The 20,774-nt window shown below is 41.0% G+C and overlaps 1 protein-coding gene across 1 annotated transcript in view; it reads right to left on the bottom strand.

The window, feature by feature from the left end:
- The window catches only part of LOC140454918 (cytosolic carboxypeptidase 2-like), a 63,717-nt gene that overhangs the window by 28,351 nt on the left and 14,592 nt on the right, over nt 1–20,774 (bottom strand). The window contains exons 4-8 of the mRNA XM_072549633.1: nt 19,939–20,125; nt 15,108–15,235; nt 11,888–11,961; nt 4,409–4,523; nt 3,991–4,134 (exon numbers count right to left, since the gene is read on the bottom strand). Coding sequence (XP_072405734.1) covers nt 3,991–4,134; nt 4,409–4,523; nt 11,888–11,961; nt 15,108–15,235; nt 19,939–20,125 — 648 coding nt within the window. The remainder of the gene's footprint in view (nt 1–3,990; nt 4,135–4,408; nt 4,524–11,887; nt 11,962–15,107; nt 15,236–19,938; nt 20,126–20,774) is intronic.

Genomic DNA, 20,774 nt, shown 5'->3' with positions numbered 1-20,774 from the left:
TTTCCAGGGAGAGGCTATCTACTAAGATTCATTATAAACCATTCATTCTCATAGTTATGTTTATTACACTTCCTCACACCCTGCATCCTGTAGAGACCCTATTCCATTCTCCCAGTTTCTCGGTCCCCATCAATCTGTTCTGATTATGCTACCTACCACAATATTGCTTCCAACATGTTTTCCTTTTTTGTTAATTCAGAATTCCCTCCCATTATGATGGACAGGATTCTCAACTGTGTTCCATGCATTTGCTGTTCTTATGTCTTCTCTTTCATTCCACAACTTTGATAGGTTTCACTTTGCCCTTATTTTCTACCTGCACCTCTATATTCCAAGGGTTATCATCTCCCAATTCTACCACCTCCAGCATGATACCACAACCAGCATGACACCTGGTCCACTCTATTTCAACATCTCCCTCATCCTCCTCCCTTGGTACATTATTAGGAAATTGCAGGAGATACAACACCCACTGCCTCTCTCTTCAGTGTCCAAACATTGGAATATTCCAAAGTGAAACTGTAATTCTTTCAATCTACTGTACTGTATTTGTTGCTCACAATGCAGAGTCCTCTACAATGGTGAGACCAAACATGGACTGGGTGATTGCTTTTCAGAACACCTCCATTCAATCTACAAGCAAAACTCTGACCTTCCAGTTGCTTGCCATTTCAATATACCATTTTGTTCTCACCCTCGTATTTCTGTGCCCATCCCACTGCAATGTTCCACTGGAGCCCAATGCTAGTTGAAGTACCAGCACCTTATTTTCTACTTAGGCATTTCACAGCCTTCAGGACTCAATTTCAGTTCACAAACTCTGTCCTCCATTTGGGGAATTCCTCCAATATTCTGTGCCCATGTCTGGTTTTCTTAGTTTTGCTTTCAGCAGAACTGGCTTTTATTTTCTTATTAATACCCTACTCCAGACCTATTTCTTCTCTCTACAACCTTTATCTTTCCCTTTGCTTTTTTTTCTGAGAAAGATATAATCTCTAATCTCTTTCTTCCCCAAATCTTACCCTCTTTCTGGTTCATCATTTCACCCCACCTTTCTCTACAGCACTTGAGATGAGTTATCATTGCTAAACAAGCTCCCAAACAAGCTGGGAAGATGATCTCTAATTCAGATGGAAGCGCTGGATACCAAGATTTCATTTCATTGGAAAGCCAATGACCTGTAAGTATAATTAATCCAGTAAAATAAATAATGTCCCACAAGGGGGGAAGGGAGCTGAAACATTCTTTTTTAAAATGAAGGACTGTTCACTAGACTTCCCCCCAGTTGAGAATTCATTAGCTTGTTCTTCTCTCACTATGTAATTTCCCCATCTTTGATGGTCCTATTGTATTCCTCTCCACTTGATTCAATCCCTACCTTCATTCTCTTCATTTCCAAGTCCCATGACCCATGTCCTTCTCCCATCCTTCTTTTCTATTATTCTATGTCTCTTACTCTCCTGCTGTTTGGTTTGCCTCTCATCTTCTCTGCTATGTTTCCTTTCTCAATTGATTGAATTTAGACTTTTAACCCTGTTTGAGCTGAATGCCCAACCTGTTCTTGGTTAAGTACCGGTACTATCATGGGAAATCAACCAGCACCCCAAGAAAACTTCTTTGAGAGCATCTTTCAAACTCATGATCTCTACCATCTAGACGGACAAAAGCAGCAGATGCATGGGGTCATCACCACCTGCAAATCCTCCTTCAAGCAATACTTCATTCTGACTTGGAACGCCATTACCTTTTCTAAACTGTTCCTAAATTCTAAAACTCCTTTCCTTACAACACTATGGTTGTACCTCCCCTCCAAGGACTGGAGTGGTTGAGGGACGCCTCTCACCACCATCTTCTCAAAAGCTATTAGAGATGGGCACTAAATGCCACCCTAGTCAGCGACATCCAGATCCCATGAACAATTATTTTTTAAAGTAGCCTTAACACTAGTGATCTGGTCATTATTTTTTTGACAGATCTATTAGCAACATCATTAGGACTGCCCTGATGTTGAAGATTTCATATTCAAAACAAAGGATTACATAATTTATGACTTTAAAAACTAAGAAAAAAGGTTGATTGAGAATTCATTGGAATAAAACTTAATGTTCTTTTATGATTCCTAGGAAATTGTTACACAGGTTTTATTGTGAATTAACAAAAACAATTTGAAATACTATAGCTGACTGTACACTTCTTGTAATTTTATTCTTATACTGAATCCTACATTGATTTTATTTTTAAATACTGCTAAGATAGACCCCAAGGTAAAGATTGCTGAGTAGTGGGATGATGTGATTTGGGCCTTCCTGGACCAAATAATAAAAAAAGTAAATGTCAGCAGAAATCTAGCAGATTATGAAAACAGACAGGCTACCGTGTAAGAACTAAAAGATAAACATCTCAACAGCGTCTCTGGGGCCTAGATATGGATAGAACTGAGACAAAATAGCCAAGTATCAAGGCCACCCTGTTTTTCTTGCTTTAGTCAAATTTGGTATTGCAATGTCAATGTGCTGATAAGAGTCTCAAAGGAGAAAGATGATGTTGAGAATTATGAGACACTGACTTTGCATGGGTGCACAGACATAAAAACTGCATGTTTTCTAAAGAGCTACTCAAGTAATAGTAAGGTAATTATTAAATGGAATCAAAGTTATTTCTGTGGCTTTAAAAGAAAAGTATGGGATCTTTTCCAAGGATAGAGATCACAGAGGTATGAAGTCTGACATTGGCTGATGCAATGATATCTGGGGCATGACCAGGGAGCAGTTGCATAGAGATCTCATCTCTACCCGCAACTCAATGGAATACAATAGAATGCGTGATTCTACTGCTCAGCAATGGCCATTTCTCAAGTCTTACACCAAATAAAATATAACCACTGCCTTCATTAAAATGTAACAGTTCAAATCTCAATGGACCTTATGAATAAGTGGTGAAAGTGTTAATTAACTCTGATATCTTGAATTCCAACATCCTTCTGGCAAAGATCAGTACTTAACTCTGAAAACATTAATTCCAATCATTTTGCTTGTGTACATAACAACCAGAAGTGATATTTATGATTAGATTCCCTAGTGTGGAAACAGGTCCTTCGGACCTACCAGTCCACACCGACCCTCCGAAGAGTAACCCACTCAGACCCATTTACCCCTGACTAATGTACCTAACACTATGTGGTGCTGGAAAAACACAGCAGGCCAGGCAGCATCCGAGGAGCAGGAGAATCAATGTTTCGGGCAAAAACCCTTCTTCCTGAAGAAGGGCTTATGCCCGAAACGTCAATTCCCCTGCTCCTCGGATGCTGCCTGGCCTGCTGTGCTTTTCCAGCACCACATTTTTCAACTCTGGTCTCCTGCATCTGCAGTCCTCACTTTCTCCTACCTAACACTATGGGCAATTTAGCATAGTCAATTCACGTGACCTGCACATCTTTGGATTGTGGTAGGAAACCAGAGCACCTGGAGGCAAACCCATGCAGACACAGGGAGAATGTGCAAACTCCACACAGACAGTTGCCCAAGGCTGGAATTGAACCTAGGACCCTGGTGCTGTGAGGCAGCAGTGCTAACCACTGAGCCACCGTGCCACCCCTATCTTGCCAGGTTTTGGGCCAAATGATGGTCTCAAGCAAAAATAAAATGATGGAAGCATACAGCAGGTTGGGCAGAATCTGCAGACTCACTTGTTAACTAGTCCTGAAGATATAAAATGTCTGTGGAATCCATGATCTAGCCTTGTAATGAAGCTGCAAAAACTCCTTCATTTCAGGAACAAAGGTGACCACTAGTATTGATCTTAGGTAATAAAAGAACTGCTAATATATCGCTGGATTTACAAAGTTCGCAGCTGGTCAATGGAAACAGGATAGTATAGAAACTGAAAACTAGCTCATGACGTCAAATTACTGTCAATAAGCATAAAAGATGGCCAATATAAAAGTGCTTGTAATTAGACTGAAATACAGAACAAAACACCATTCTGAATTACCCTCTGAGAGATCAGCCATGGAAATATTCTCTCTCTGAGGTAGTTGAGTATTTCAAATTGACAAGTGTTTCCTGTCTGACTGCAGCCATACATAAAAGCATTGGGTTTTCTACTGTGGCCATGGAGATCTCCATACAAAAGGATCTGCGGTAAGGTAAAACACAAAAGTAAGACATAAATCTACAATTTTCCACAGATCATCTATTTGTCTTCAACATCATAAAATTAAGATAAAAGCAAATCAACTTAACTGAAGACTGATAATGAGAACAAAGTCTTAGTCCTAAATGATTCAGACTTTTATAAAAAGTACAATATTAGACAGTTGGGGAAAAGATAATATTAATATACAAGGGTATCATATGTTTCTACAAAATATGCATGGTGTGGTCTCTCAGCTCCATCATCTTTGACTCACGTAATAGTCTTTCTGTAGCTCTTCAACCATCTTTTTTGTGTGCCATACTGTAGGGAAGAGTTCCTGTTCTGGATTCCAATAGTTTCGGTTGAGGTCTCTAGCAGAAAGAGAGCACCTGGAATGAAGAGGATGCATTCTGTAAATAAATGTTATAATCCATTATAACTTAACCAGAAAAGCTCAGTTTTACAATAATACATGTTTAAATGCAGTACTGTGGAGAAAGGGCTTATGTTTTTTGAAGCTTTCTGTCTTACACCTATCAGACAATTTGCAAGAATACCATTTTAAGGACAAAAACAACACTTATAGTGTATGAGAGTGCAGATTAGTTGGCAAGTTAAATTTGATTGATAGAAACATCACCATGGAGAATGCATCAATTAGTGATGACTGACAGGCTTTGTTTATATTTTAAACCAGACAGGTTGCCTGTGATTGGTCAAGGCATAGACATATTTAAATTCTATAAAGCATCCTGTAGAATAAATAGAAATTTTTAAAGACATATTAATTAACAAAACTTATCTAGTAGTATGTGTGGTGTTTTTCCAGATGACTACTCCTGGTACCTAGTGGCATTTTCCTCCTCTACTCATATGTGATTGTAGGTAAGGACTGTTTGAGGTGACAGCAATCATGCTTTCTTTTATCTTTGGCTTGGGTGTATCTAAGTTTTATTTTTGCATTTTGGTTATCATTGGTGGTCAGCCACTGAATGTAGTCACAAGAGGCTAGCAGAAAAATATCAAAGTTTATTACACATAAAAAGGAAAGAAATTCAGAACTACTTTACACCGCACTTGACTTGATGGGCCTCTTTTGTATTGAATCATTCTATGATTCTGTATGAAACTTGTTGAAAAGTCCTTATTACAAATATCAGAAATAAAAATTCCACAATTTTTCCTAAAAAAATTCTTATAGACTCCCAAATTTAGTGAAAGGTCACTCTTTTCCATTTTAAAGTTCTCTGTTCACTTGGAACAGCTGCAATGGTTTTAATTTCATCAAACTTCTAACTTTACTTGATGCTATCTTCTTTAGTTTATGTTTCTTTATGAGATTGTTAAACAAACCATTAATATAGCTCATTTAATCCTTAACAACATTTTCTTTCACTCCTCTTTCACAGTCTTCCAGTCTTCTATTTCTGTAGTTTCTTAGGACTGCTTTCTCCTGTTTTGACTGTTTTGGAGAATGTTAAATTGCACCCCTGCTAATACATTTCCTTTCTCTCTGAAAGAAATCTTCATATTCACTAACATTCCGGATTGTTCTCTCTCTTCAAAGGGAAAACCTTCTTTATCTCCCTGTGTCACAGGACACTCTGTTGCTGGGCAACAGTCCAATTTTAATCTCTTCTACTTTTTTGCTAAGGCACAGAACTAATGGCACATTTAGATGTATATAAACAATATTTCAGTCACACAGCACCACTCAGAAATCTCTAAAGCAAAACCACATATTCTTCTTCACATATACAACATAGAAATAGAATTCAAACTTATAGCAACCATAGTTTCCATCTTCCATTCAAGTTATTTATATAAAATTTTAAAATGTTGATGCCCCAGCTCCATTTGGCAGATGACCTGTTACATCTTAAGAACCAGAAAATGATCAGTTTATGTCTACCGTCTGTTTCCTGTTAGCCAGTGAATCTTCTATCATTGACAATATGTTATGTCTTGCATGAAAAACTTTTATCTTCCAATAATCTTTGATATGGCATCTTATCAAATGCTTTCTGGAAATCTAAATACTGTACCTCCACCAGTTCCCCTTTATTCATCACATGTTACATCCTCAATGAATTCCAATAAATTGGTTAAGCATGATTTCTCTGAATTCAAGTTGGTTTCCTACACCTCCTAAAGGCTTTTGAGCCACATCCAATCAGATTTACCTGCAGTATCATGGGAAGGGTCCTTCATTGACAGGTAACCTGTGCCTGATTAAGGACTAGACATTAGGACGAAGGTGTTACCTAAAACTATTAACCTGCCATTTTATAACATAGAACATAGAAAAATACAGCGCAGAACAGGCCCTTCGGCCCTTGAAGTTGGGCCGACCTGTGAACTAATCTAAGCCCATCCTGCTACAGTACCCCATTATCATCCATGTGCTTATGAATAGTTTAAATCTCCCTAATGTGGCTGAGTTAGCTACATTGGCAGGCAGGGCATTCCATGCCCTTACCACTCTCTGAGTAAAGAACCTGCCTCTGTCTTAAATCTATCATCCCTCAATTTGTAGCTATGCCCCCTCGTACAAGCTGACGTCCTCATGCTAGGAAAAAGACTTACCCTATCTAATCCTCTGATCATCTTATATGTCTCCATCAAATCCCCTCTTAGCCTTCTTCTTTCCAATGAGAATAGATCTAAGTCTCTCAGCTTTTCCTTAAAAGACCTTTCCTCCAGACCAGGCGGCATCCTGTTAAATCTCCTCTGCAAATTTTCCAATGCTTCCACATCCTTCCTGTAATGGGGCGACCAGAACTGTACACAATATTCCAAGTGAGACTGCAATAGCGTTTTGTACAGTTGCAGCATGACATCACGGCTTTGGAAGGCAATCCCTCTACCAATAAAACCTAAAACACTGCATGCCTTCTTAATAGCACTATCCACCTGGGTGGCAACTTTCAGGGATCTATGTATATGGACACCAAGATCCCTCTGCACATCCACACTACCAAGAATCCTTCCATTGACCCAGTATTCAGCCTTCCTGTTATTCTTCCCAAAGTGAATCACCTCACATTTATCTGCATTGAACTCCATTTGCCACCTTTCAGCCCAATTCTGCCATTTATCCAAGTCCCCCTGCAACCTGCAAAATTCTTCCACACTGTCCACCATTCCACCGATTTTAGTGTCATCTGCAAACTTACTGACCCATCTACCTATGCCTGTGTCCAAGTCATTTATTAAAATGACAAACAGCAGTGTTCCCAAAACAGATCCTTGTGGCACACCACCAGTAACTGGACTCCAGGCTGAATATTTTCCATCAACCACCACTCACTGCCTTCTTACAGAAATCCAGTTTCTAATCCAAACTGCTTAATCACCCTCAATCCCATGCCTCTGCATTTTCTCCAAAAGACTACCATGTGGAACCATATCAAAGGCTTTACTGAAGTCTATGTACATCATGTCAACTGCCCCACCCTCATCAATATGCTTGGTCACCTTCTCAAAAAACTCAATGAGGTTTGTGAAACATGACCTGTCCTTGACAAAACCATGTTGACTATCTTCAATCAAATTGTTTCTTGTTGGATGATTATAAATCCTATCTCTCATAATCCTTTCCAAAACTTTTCCTACAACAGGTGTAAGGTTCACTGGTCTATAATTACCTGGGTCATCTCTACTGCCCTTCTTGAACAAGGGCCCAACATTTGCAATCCTCCAGTCCTCTGGTACTAAACCTGTAGACAATGATGATTCAAAGGTCAAAGACAAAGGCTCCAATATTCCTTCCTGAGCTTCCCAGAAAATCCTCAGATAAATCCCATTCGGCCCAGGGGACCTGTCTACTTTCACAATTTCTAGAATTGATAACACCACCTCCTTTCTAGTCTAATATCTCGTGTCTCATTCTTCTCCTCTACAATATTCTCCTTTTCCTGAGTGAAAACTGATGAGAAATATTCATTTCGTACCTCTCCGATCTCCACAGGATCCACACACAACTTCCCAGTTATGTCTTTGACTGGCCCTATTCCTACCCTAGACATCCTTTTATTCCTCACATACCTATAGAAAGCTTTAGAGTTCTCCTTTATTCTACCTATTAAAGACTACTCATGTCCATCTCTTTAAATCCCTCCGAGCTAATCTGCAAACCATGGTTCCCTTACCTTATCACTTCCTCCCTGCTTGACAGGGATATACCTATCAAGGACGTGCAATATCCGTTCCTTAAACCAGCTCCACATTTCGATTGTTCCCATCCTCTGCATTTTGCTACCCCATTCTATGCCTTAAGTCTTGTCTAATCACATTATAATTGCCCTTCCCCCATCGATAACTCTTGCACTGTGGCATGTACCTACCCCCTTTCCATCACTAAGCTAAATGTAACCGAATTATGGTCACTTTCTCCAAACTGCTCACCTACAACTAAATCAAACACCTGGCCTGGTTCATTACCAAGCATCAGATCCAGTGTGGCCTCCCCTTTTGTCAGCCCTTCGATAAACTTCGGCAGGAAACCCTCCTGCACACATTGGACAAAAACTGATCCATCTAACGATTTAGAGTTATAGCATTTCCAGTCAATGTTGGGGAAATTAAAGTACCCCATAATAACCACCCTGTTCCTTTCACTCCTACCTAGAATTGTTTTGCCAATCCTCTCCTCCACATCCCTGGAACTCTGCACAGTTTTATAAAAAAACTCCCAGCAGTGTGACATCTCTTCTCCTGTATCTAACCTCAGCCCATACTACCTCAGTAGACAAGTCCTCATCAAAAGTTCTTTCAGCAACCGTTATATTGTCCTTGACTAACAAGACCGCACCTCCCCCTCTTTTAATGCTTTCCCTGTTCTTAATGAAAGATCTAAACCCTGGAATTTGTAACACCCGTTGCTGACCCTGCTCTATCCATGTTTCCGAAATGATCACAACATCAAAGTCCCAAGTACCTATCCATGCTGCAAGCTCACCTACCTTATTTCAGATACTTCTGGTGCTGAAGTAGATACACTTCAAACCAGCTTGCTGTCTGCCAGCACAGTCCTGTGGTGATGAAATCCTGCCCATGCCCTCCCTACTCACATCCGCCTGTGCGGTGGAATTACACCATAGCTTCCCAATCCCTGCTGAGCTAGTTTAAACCATCTGAATAGCACCAGCAAATTTCCCACCCAGGGAATATGACTTTCTGATTCAAGTGAAGACCATCATGTTTGTAGAGGTCCCACCTTCCCCAGAATGATCCCCAATTATCCATGTACCTGAAACCCTCCCTCCTGTTGGAACCCCTAACAAACAAGGGTAGGGCTTATACAATTAGTGGTAGGGCCTTGGGTAGTGTTGTAGAATAGAGGGACATAGGGATGCTGGTACATAATCCGTTGAAGTTTGCATCATGTTTGGACAGGGTGGTTAAAAAGGAGTTTGGCACACTTGCCTTCATTTGCACTCCTTCAGATATAGGAGTTGGAAAGTCATATTGAGGTTGTACAGGACATTAGTGAGGCCTCTTCTGGTGTACTGTGTTCAGTTCTGGTCACCCAGTTATAGGAAGGTTATTATTAAGCTAGAGAGGGTTCAGAAGAAATTTACCAGGATCTTGCTGAGTATGGAATGTTTGAGTTATAAAGAAAGGTTGGATTGGTTTGGACATTTTCATTGGAGCATAGGACATTGAGAGGCGACCTTATGGAAGTTTATAAAATAATGAGGGGTATAGATCAAGTTAATAGTAGTAGTATTTTCCCCAGGATGGGGAATTTCGAGGCCAGGAGGCCCATCTTTAAGGTGCAAGGAAAAAGATGTAAAAAAGGCACGAGGGGCAAATGTTTTACACAGTGGGTGGTTCACATGTGGAATGAACATCCTAAAGAAGTGATGGATGTGATACAATTATAACATTTAAAAGACATTTTGGTAGACACATGAATAGGAAAGGTTTGGAGGGATATGGTCCAGGAGCAGGCAGGTAGAATTAGTTTAGTTTGGGATTATGTTCTGCATGGACTAGTTACACTGAGGGTTAGCTTCTGTCTGTATAACTCTATGGCTGTGACTCTTCACAACCCCAAAGATGCCTGTGCTTATATCATGCCAGGGCCCAGCATTAATCCTGTGGCTGGGACTCTGTGTAGTACTGGCATATACCACCCCCCACCCCCTACCAATCCCAACAAGTCAAGCTGTGGAATTTTCACCTTCAAAAGAAAGGTCCTTAATCACATGGTAAGCCCAACACTGACCAGTTCAGTGATGATAGTCACTGGGTTCCCACCAGCTCTCCAACTGGTGAGGTCTCCACATTGCTACAACACAATCCAGCCAATTGAATTTATTAATGCAATGTGCACAGCTTTCAGACTGATCGTTATTTCACAGCTGGAGCCAATATTGCTTCTTACTTTTGTGCTTCTGTCTGTCTTTCATAACATTTCTTCGTTAAATTGTTCACATGTGGCTAAAATGAAAAACATTACACACTGAAAGAAGAATGTGGTTAACTCTGCTTGAGTGTTAGAATATGAATTTATTCTCACTTGGGCTTCAAATTCTTTCTTAAATTAGAGACAGAAAGCATTGGTGAAACCCAGCAGATCTGGAGTAATAGAGTTAACAGTATACGCCCAGTATGACTCTTCAGGTTAACTGGATTTCAGTCATACTAGACTTAAAACATTAACTCTGTTTCTCACTCCACAGATGTTGCCACACTTGCTGAGTTTCTTGAAAGCTTGCTGTTTTGATTTCAGATTTTAGGCATCCACATTAACAGTTTTCTAAGTGCTTCTATTTTTGTACAGTACATCCAGTGGGAGGTGGGGACCAAATATTTACTTGGTGCCACTGTATCTAAACTGGATGCTTGGCAGAAACTCTGCTAACATGTGTGAACAGAATTTCAGTGGCACTTGCAAATAGTTTACAAAGGCATAAGGAAATAGCTGCAAGAAAGTTCCTAATATGTTTAAATAAAATGTCTGAAATGAATTATATGTGAAATGTAAATAATAAAAATGATTTCTGCTGGCCAATCAATGACCAACCACTAATGGACGATCACATTTGGCTCATTTATATGTGATATCTTCATAAAGATAAAAGGTGCAGGTTTATGCAAAGATCTAGCCTCTTTATTATAGAAGCAACGTAAGCACCTGACAGTACAGAAAAGCTGGGAATTGATGGTTTCATCTCATCCAGTTTTATTCGGTGTATTTTGAAATTTATGAAAGTTATTCAAAGTGAAGATATTTTGAATGAATTGATCCCTCCCAACAAAATGAAGGCAGAATTTTGAACAAATAGTAGCAGCACTCAGATTGACTCTGATACAATGTTTTATATCCCAAATTATTGAGTTAAGAGATAACCTAGAGGGAGGCATCTTGGGGGGGGGGGGGGGGGGGGGGAGGGAAATGTTTTGAGTAAGTATTGGCAATGAGAATCCTTGATAAATGAATATTCCGCGTCTATGATTTCTTGATAGATGTTGGCCAGTACAAAGCCATTGGCTGCCATTGTAAACATGAGAGGTTTTATATTGAACTTGCATAAAATGGGAAGAATGGATGAAAACTGTCCATTCCAACTGTCTTTTGTATAAATCAACCTTCTGAAAGTGTTGTCCTCGGCTTCCTCCAAAAAGCAGGTCAAAATAGCAACAAGACAATTGAAAGATAATGCATGATATATCCATGTATAATACAGATGGACTCCAAACAAAATTTAATTTGTTTTAAATATAATTACTTAAAATGCTTTACCTATAGTTTCCGACTATCACTCCATCTGGATTTAGCATAGGAATGATTTTAAAGATGCATTTCTTCCGCAGTTCCTATAGAGAAAAAGAGTTGTTAAAATTAGTGAAACATCATTTAAAATATACTTTATGAACATGAGGCAGTTGTTATTACTTGTAAAGAATAGTCCATAAATTATTTTTCCAGAAACATCTTTTGCTTTTTGTTGCTGATACAGTGAAATAAAATGGCAACTGTTTGTCAGGGCCAAAAGAGAATGACAATCCTGATTAGGATCCAATGAGGCATCAATTCAGTAGTGATCAATAAAGTGGCTAATTCCTATGAAAGATGACAGTTTACCAAAAAGCTGCCAGTCTAAATCAGAGGGGCAGCAATGCAGTAACTTCAACAGCACCACGACTAGCAGTAACTATTGTTGAGCCTGTCATTGTGAGGAAAGGGTACCTCAATGGTCAAGGCTCTGATGAAGAATGGAAGGGAGACTCCAGGGCCTGGCAGGTGGAAGGTTGTTGTGAGGAACAGTTAACACCATTGTTGTGATGGAGGTGGGGTCGAGGGAAGGCAATCCATCAGAATTGGTGGGCTTCAAAAGCAGGGACGTAATAGATGATGGCACTTTATCTTGGACAGTCTCCCATGACTCAGAGGTCATGGGAAAAGTGGCAAATGAGCCAGGAAGAAGCCCTTAATTGTGTACCTCAGGGGCCAAATTGGGCTCCAGGCAGGTAGCAGATCGTCCCACTTTTATCAGCACTGTTAAACTGACATGGCCGTGGAAAAATATCAGGGAATCTCCTCTGTGCCATTCCCAAGCCATTTTGCCAATGTTGCCCCCTCCCAGCTTATCGCTGAAGGATTGGTAAAATTTACCCTCATCATTCATTCCCTCCTCAAGTCTCAGTTAAAACTTCCTTGATGCCCCTGATACCAAATAATCTGAGTATGTACATTCAAAGGCACTGAGGATGTTTCAGCCACTCTCTGGAAGCAGCATGCAGTTTGCAGTCAGCCAAATCTGGTTACCTCAAGGAAACATCCCAAGCTCATTTAGTTGCCCACCCAGTTGGTTTCTGCCAGCTTTAGGCAATATCAATAATTTCTTTAACGTTTGGAAACAAAGAAGGTGTGAATGGTCATTAGTGGCAGCAAGATAATGCCACAGCATGGCAACTCTTTGCGAGCTGTCTACTACAGATCTTATTCTTACATACTTTATAATCGTTCTGCTGTTCTATACCTCAATTCTAAGTCCATCAGAATTATGAACAATGCTCTCTAAATCTACATTCAGGTATGAAGGTTCTCTGACAAATGAGGTCCAATTTCCAAAGCCCAACCAGCACGGGAACAAGACCTGACTCCTCAGTGGCCTGACATGGAGGAGACCAGGCCAGACTGACTGCAAGACACCCCCCCCCCCCGGGGAGCTTATGAAAGGGACTAGTGCCCAGGGCCCCAATAGATGCATCAATTTATCTTGCTGATGCTGGAACCAAAAGCCCAGAGGGATCAGAGGCCATCCCGCTTCTCACAGGCCTAACCTCTCCAATCTCATGGAAACCCAGAACCAAGGCCTGACCAGTGTTGGACAAAACCTGACTCTATGGTGACCCACTATTGAGGAGGCCTGACCAGACCGACCACAAGACACCCCTGGAACATTCAAAGACATGTCCGGTGCCCAGGACCTCATCAGGAGCATACACTTACCTCTCAGAGCAGCAGATTACTCTCACCAATACCCAGAATCAATTAGGAACAGCAACCTATCCGGGAAATATGGAACACATGCTGGTCTTCAGGTGAGACTGAAACTCAGGGTTCTAAACCCTCCCTCCCCAGCATACTCATGGCAAACATCCAAGCTATTGAAAACAAGATGGATGACCTCAAAGCTAGACTCATCTACCAAAGGATTTGAGAGACTGTTGTGTGCTTTGTTTTATAGAGACATGGTTCACTCCTGATATACCTGAATGTGCTTTAACACCTGAGGGTTTCTCAGTCCACTGAGTGGACTGCTTGGTATGCATGGGCATGGCCAGGGGTGCCTGCTAATCAACACTACGTGGAGCTTGGATGTGGTCAATCTGGCGAGCTACTGCTCCCCAGACCTAAAATATCTTACAGTGAAGTGCTGTCCCTACCACCTGCCGCATGAGTTCACCTCTCTTATCCTGACAGCAGTCTACATGCCATCTCATGCAGAAGTGAAGAGTATACTTGACAAAGTATACAACACTACAAACAGTCTTGAGACAGAATACTCAGAGGACTTTTTGCACGTGTTCACTTATACCTACTTACATGCTTACAGCATCTGTCCTTGCCTGTTGGTGCCAAAGGTTTTCAAAACTGCCACATTGACATAATCTTTAGCATAGACACACAGACTGCAGGTCATGTTTTTATGGTAGAGATCTGTTCTTTTTTTTGTGGAGGGCTGATGGCATTGAGAAACATCTTGATGGGGACAATTCTTAGTTCAGTGAAAGGATGGAGAATATAGATGTTGGGATGGTGTGGATTGCTGTCTCTCAGGGGCTCCCATTTCTGTCAGACAAAGGCACACAGTCAAGGAGCTTGGTCACCATCAATTGTCCACTTAGGATGCTCACTGTTAGGAGATTTGTCCTAGTGCAATCCAGTGAGTTGCTAATGGTCAGTCCTGTTGGCCCATCGCAATCTATCATGGAACAGTGTACCATCAAGTGATAGTAGGCAAAAAAGAACATCTGAGGACTGGTCAGTCATGTCTAGAGTCTGCTCAAAGGAGTCGGTCAGAGTTCTGGAGGTCTGACAGTTGATCATTCAGGACGACCTGAACATTTATCAATTGAAACCCTTTCCTGCTGATGAACTCTGCAGCTTTATCATGCAACCCTTTCAATGCCACATGAGTAGAGTCAAAGGCTCCCTACACCTGGTTGACCTCAGCTATATTGTTGAATCTTACAGCTCAGATTGCAGCACTGATCACATCCTAGGTACTAAGTGAACTCAAGTGGCTATGAGACATCAGTCACTTTTCTGGTTTGATTGTGGGTGCATGACTGAGAGATCTCCTAAAAAAGATTCAGATAGTAAAAGGACCTATAAGTAGTTTGATGCAATGAAAAGGAGCACAAAAATCCCAAATTGATTTTTGTTATAATGTAATATCAACTTGGGTGAACTAGATTCAAAAGTATAATGTGGTTATCTTGTTTATCTCTACCTTTGCTGTCGGCTCCTCAGAAAGCAAAAAGTCCAGAATGCCTTTCATCATCCAGCTGGCTTGAGTCTCCCCAGGATGTACTCTTGCTGTCAGCACAACACCAAGCTTTGATTTAGAATCTTCCATATCTGTCATAAGAGAAACAAGGCCCCTATTTGCCAAGAAGTCACAATAGACAATTATCATTTGGACATCTCAGGATGGCAGCTGGTGACAAGTGGTATTCCACAAGGCTCAGTGATGGGACCACAACTTTTCACTTCATACATTAACAATCTAGATGAAGGAACTGAGAGCATTCTGGCTAAGTTTGCAGATGATACAAAGATAGGTAGAGGGACAGGTAGCATTGAGGAGGTGGAGAGGCTGCGGAAGGAATTGGACAGGTTAGGAGAGTGGGCAAAAAAGTGGCAGATGGAGTACAACATGGGAAAGTGTGAGGTCATGCATTTTGGTAATAAGAACAGAGACATGGACTATTTTCTAAGTGGGGAGAAAATTCAGAAATTTGAAGTGCAAAGAAACTTGGGAGTTCTAGTCTAGGATTCTCTCAGGGTAAACTTGCAGGTTGAGTCAGTAGTTAGGAAGGCAAATGCAATGATGGCATTTATTTTGGACTTGAATATAAAAGAAGGATATACCTCTGAGGCTCCAGTCAGACCATATTTGGAATATTGTGCGGAGTTGGGCCCATATCTCAGGGAGGATGTGCTAGCCCTGAAGCTTGCTTCGAGGAAGTTCACGAGAATGGTCCCAGGAATGAAAAGCTTAACATAATGAGGAACGTTGGAGGACTCTGGTTCTATACTCAATGGGATGAGATGAGATCTAATTGAAACTTACAGAATACTGAATGGCCTGGACTGAGTGGATGTTGGGAAGATTGTTCCGTTGGTAGGAGAGACTAAGACCCAAGGGCACAGCCTTGGGGTAAGGGGAAGATCTTTTAGAACAGAGATAAGAAGAAACCTCTTCAGCCAGAGAGTGGTGAATCTATGGAATTCACTGCCACAAAAGGTTGTGGAGGCCAGGTCATTGAGTGTAGTTAAGACTGAGATAGATAGGTTCTTGATTGTCAAAGGGATCAAGAGTTATGGGGAGAAGCTGGAGAATGAGAATAAGAAACTTATCAGTCATGATTGATTGGTGGAGCAGACTCAATAGGCTGAATGACCTAATTTCTGCTCCTATGTCTTATGGTATTTTTAAGAACATACAAGCAGGATTTGGCTTTTTAATCTTCCCAGTTGGTTCTGCTTTTCATTAAGATCATGACTGATCTACCCAAACAACCACTTCCCATGATACCAAGATGTTCAACAAGGTTCGCCATGGGAGATTGGTTAGCAAGGTTAGATCTCATGGAATACAAGGAGAACTAAACATTTGGATACAGAACTGGCTCAAAGGTAGAAGACAGAGGGTGGTGGGTGGGGGGTTGCTTTTCAGACTGGGGGCTGGTGACCAGTGGAGTTCCACAAGGATCAGTTCTGGGTCCACTACTTTTCGTCATTTGTATAAACAACTTGGATATGAACATAGGAGGTATAGTTAGTAAGTTTGCAGATGACACCAAAATTAGAGGTGGAGTGGACAGCGAAGAAGGTTACCTCAGATTACAACAAGATCTTGATCAGTTAGGCCAATGGACTGAGGAGTGGCAGATGGGGTTTAATTTAGATAAATGCGTGGTGCTGCATTGTGGAAAAGCAAATGTTAGCAGGACTTATACAGTAAGTGGTAAGGTCCTAGGGAGTGTTGCTGAACATAGAGATCTTGGAATGAAGGTTCATAGTTTCTTAAAAGTAGAGTCACAGGTAGATGGGATAGCAAAGAAGGCATTTGGTATGCTTTCCTCTATTGGTCAGAGTATTGAGTATGGGAGTTGGGAGGTCATGTTGTGGTTGTACAGGATGTTGGTTAGGCCACTTTTGGAATAATGTGTGCAAATCTTGCCTCCTTCCTATCGGAAGGATGTTGTGAAATTTGAAAGGGTTCAGAAAAGATTTACAAGGATATTGCCAGGATTGGAGGATTTGAGCTATAGGTAGACTCTCAGTAGGCTGGGGCTGTTTTCCCTGGAGCATCGGAGGCTGAGGTATGACCATATAGAGGTTTATAAAATCATGAGGGACATGGATAGGATAAATAGACAAGGTATTTTCCCTGGGGTGGGAGAGTCCAGGACTAGAGGGCATAGGTTTAGGGTGAGAGGGGAAAGATATAAAAGGGACCTAAGGGGCAACTTTTTCATGCAGAGGGTGGTATGTATGGAATGAGCTGCCAGAGGAAGTGGTGGAGGCTAATACAATTGGTGGAGGCTAAACATTTAAAAGGCATCTGGATGGGTATATGAATAGGAAGGGTTTAGAGAGATATGGGCCAAGTGCTGGCAAATGGGACTAGATTGGGTTAGGATATCTGGTCGGCATGGACGGGTTGGACCGAAGGGTCTTTTACTGTGCTGTGCACCTCTATGACTCTCTGAGTGTAAGGGTCCTTTGACAGAACTTATGACCAGTGACAGCAACATGAAAACTCCACCATCTATGCTTTGCTGCATGTCACACACCGACTTGATTGGAAATATAACTATGTTCCTTCAACATCATAGGGTCAAACTCCTGGAATTGTCTTCCAAACACCACATTGAGAGTACTTTTATTACTGTCATGAATGAGGATCACAATTCTGCGAACAAACCAAACTTTTCTTTCCAACATTTTTTTTTTTTTAGATTAGATTAGATTACTTACAGTGTGGAAACAGGCCCTTCAGCCCAACAAGTCCACACCGCCCCGCCGAAGCGTAACCCACCCATACCCCTACATCTATATCTACCCCTTACCTAACACTACGGGCAATTTAGCATGGCCAATTCACCTGACCTGCACATCTTTGGAGTGTGGGAGGAAACCGGAGCACCCGGAGGAAACCCACGCAGACACGGGGAGAACGTGCAAACTCCACACAGTCAGTCGCCTGAGGCGGGAATTGAACCCGGGTCTCTGGCGCTGTGAGGCAGCAGTGCTAACCACTGTGCCACCGTGCCGCCCACTATTTGTTTTAAGTGAGGGCTGCTCCAGCCAAAAGATGATTGCAGATGTAAATCCAGTGGTTGTTTGAGACAAATTCTGGAATGTCGCATCTGAAGGCGCCTAAGAAGCTTCAAAAGGCGATATGCACTGTAAACTACTATATAATTGCCTGTAAGGATCTCAGACTGTGAACATTTTGGGGGAAAATACATCAATCTGGACAAGAAACATCTTGCATTTTCCTCTTTTGCAAGTGCACAGTGACAATGTTTAAAAGTGCATTTCAAACCTAGTCTGACATACTAACGTATGAATGAATGTGCTGTGAAGGTCGCAGTTTGAGAACAGCCATTAAATACCCCTGTACTGAAGGTGAAGAAAGGGCCGAGAGTAAGCAGTTTAGTTCTGAATCTATCAAAAGGAACCAAGACAAAAGAATTTTAATCAATCTGAAAGTATGTCAAGAATCTCAAAATCGACTGTTCAACTATCAATGTCAAGATGACTGGCACCATCTCATGTAACAGCTGCAGTATTTGACTACTCATTCTTTAAAAATGACTCAGAGGCTGATCCATAAATCTTTTTAACCTTCCATTTTTTGCCTCACTTTTTATTCTTAATCTATGAGCAAATATGTTGTATTATTAATTCTTCTTATGGTTGGTAGCTAATTAACTCATTATTTGATTAACTCATGCTATCCTGGTTAAATTGGCTTCTTTCAAAACATATCTTCATTTGGGTCTGGCAGAGAGATATCCACGTGGGAAGGGAACCTTTTTTAAATTAACCACGTTGCAACCAACCAGGCAGAATACACAAATAAAGACAGGGAAGTAGTACATCCCTCCTTAGAAAGGAGCCTAACAATTTTAAACATCCCGTCTAGAATAAGAACAAATTGGGGAACTTTGCTTGGGAATTGGTCATAACAATTACACAGACTGCAGTGGTTCATGGTGGTGGCTTACCACCACATTCTCGGTAGGAATAAACCATGGCTTTGCCAATGATGCCCACTTCTCAACAATAAATAAAGAAAGATAATCTCTCAAAAGTTATCAAACTTGTCATTCTATATTCCAAACTTATTCAGTGATCATGCATCCAATTCATTTTTTTGTTAAGAGAATAGAGATAGAACATAATTAAGCTTGCTTTCACTATGTCAATTATGTTCATATCTCCATCTGTTCTCTGCCTGAAGGTTAGTTTGACGCACAGAGCCACAATCTCTGTCACAGATAAAGTAAGGAGTGTAGTTCTGAACCTGCCAACATTCAAGGGGATTGTAAGCTATGCTCTTGGACTGGCATCAATCTGATGCAAGCATTGCCTAGGAATTTATGTTGGTCGGGCACCATGCACTTTTAAATGCATCTTCTAGTCTGGAGCTATGGATAATGATGATAGAAACTCCAATTTTCTTTCCCGCTCATAGCTGATCAGGAATCTTTTGCAAATTTACCATCTGCCATTAGCACAGGTTGGAAAGATTATCAGACTGATCAGTTACAAACACACCTTTCTGGGCCATTAACTCCTGGAGTGGGCCTTGAACCCAGAGCTTCTGGCTCAAGGGTTACCCACTATGTCATATGACCTGTACACAAAATGCTCATGAAGGCCTCAAGTCACTACAGGGGGCATATGTATTGCAATGGTCATTTGAAATCACCCCTGTCAGGGCATTGTATAACGGAGTACGAGTCAGGTATAAACAGTACACAGTGTAAACAGGTTGATTGGGAATTAGCTACAAGATATAATGAAAACTTAGTGCAACTCACCTGCATAGTCAGTGATTGTCAGCAAAAAGCAGCTATTTCCTGCTCTTGTTTCACACAGTACCTCCTTTTTAAAATGTGCTGAATGTTTAGAATCATTTACTATTTCATCCAAGTGAGCCTTTAGGTCAGTATATCTGTAGGGGTAGCAATGCGCCAGGTAGTATGTATCATTCCTATTATTAAATTCCTGAAACAAAGTGGAAGAACTAGTGTGAAAGCCTGATCTGAAGCAAATAAAATTCAAGCATGCCAAAAGGAGGTTGATTACAATCATAGCCAACAAGTTTCAAAACATCAAATTAGTGTGATGTGCATTGCAGAATTATACAGCTAGCAGTGTTAGATTCAATCAGAAGCTACAAAGAGGAAGGTTTGTATTTTGATAAATTGTTGCTGATAAGATGACTTATTTATAGGCAGTATTTATAGTGGTGCTAATTGGTCCTAGTGTTGACTCAGAATTGGGAGTGTATGGTGGCTAGGTGGATGGTTGACATAAGACCATAAGATAAAGGAGCAAAAGGAGGTCATTCAGCCCATCAAGTCTGCCCTCCATTCATTGAGATTGTGGTTGATCTGATGATCCCAAACTCCAATTTCCTGCCTTTTCCCCATAACTCTTGATTCCCTCACTGATTAAAAATCTATCTCAGCTTTAAATGGACTTAATGACCCAACCTCAACAGCCCTTTGCAATAAACAAATTCCACATATTCACAACTGTCTGAGAGAAAATAAAATCCTTCTCATCTCTGTGGAAATGCGTGACCCCTTACTGTGAGATTGTCTTCTGGTCCTAAATTCTCCTACAAAGAAAAACCACCTTTCCAATCCTA

Source organism: Chiloscyllium punctatum, chromosome 3, assembly GCF_047496795.1.
Source record: "Chiloscyllium punctatum isolate Juve2018m chromosome 3, sChiPun1.3, whole genome shotgun sequence".
Taxonomy (NCBI): Eukaryota; Metazoa; Chordata; class Chondrichthyes; order Orectolobiformes; family Hemiscylliidae; genus Chiloscyllium; species Chiloscyllium punctatum.
Note: the sequence above shows the minus strand (reverse complement) of the source record. Positions and strands in the feature narration are given on the sequence as shown.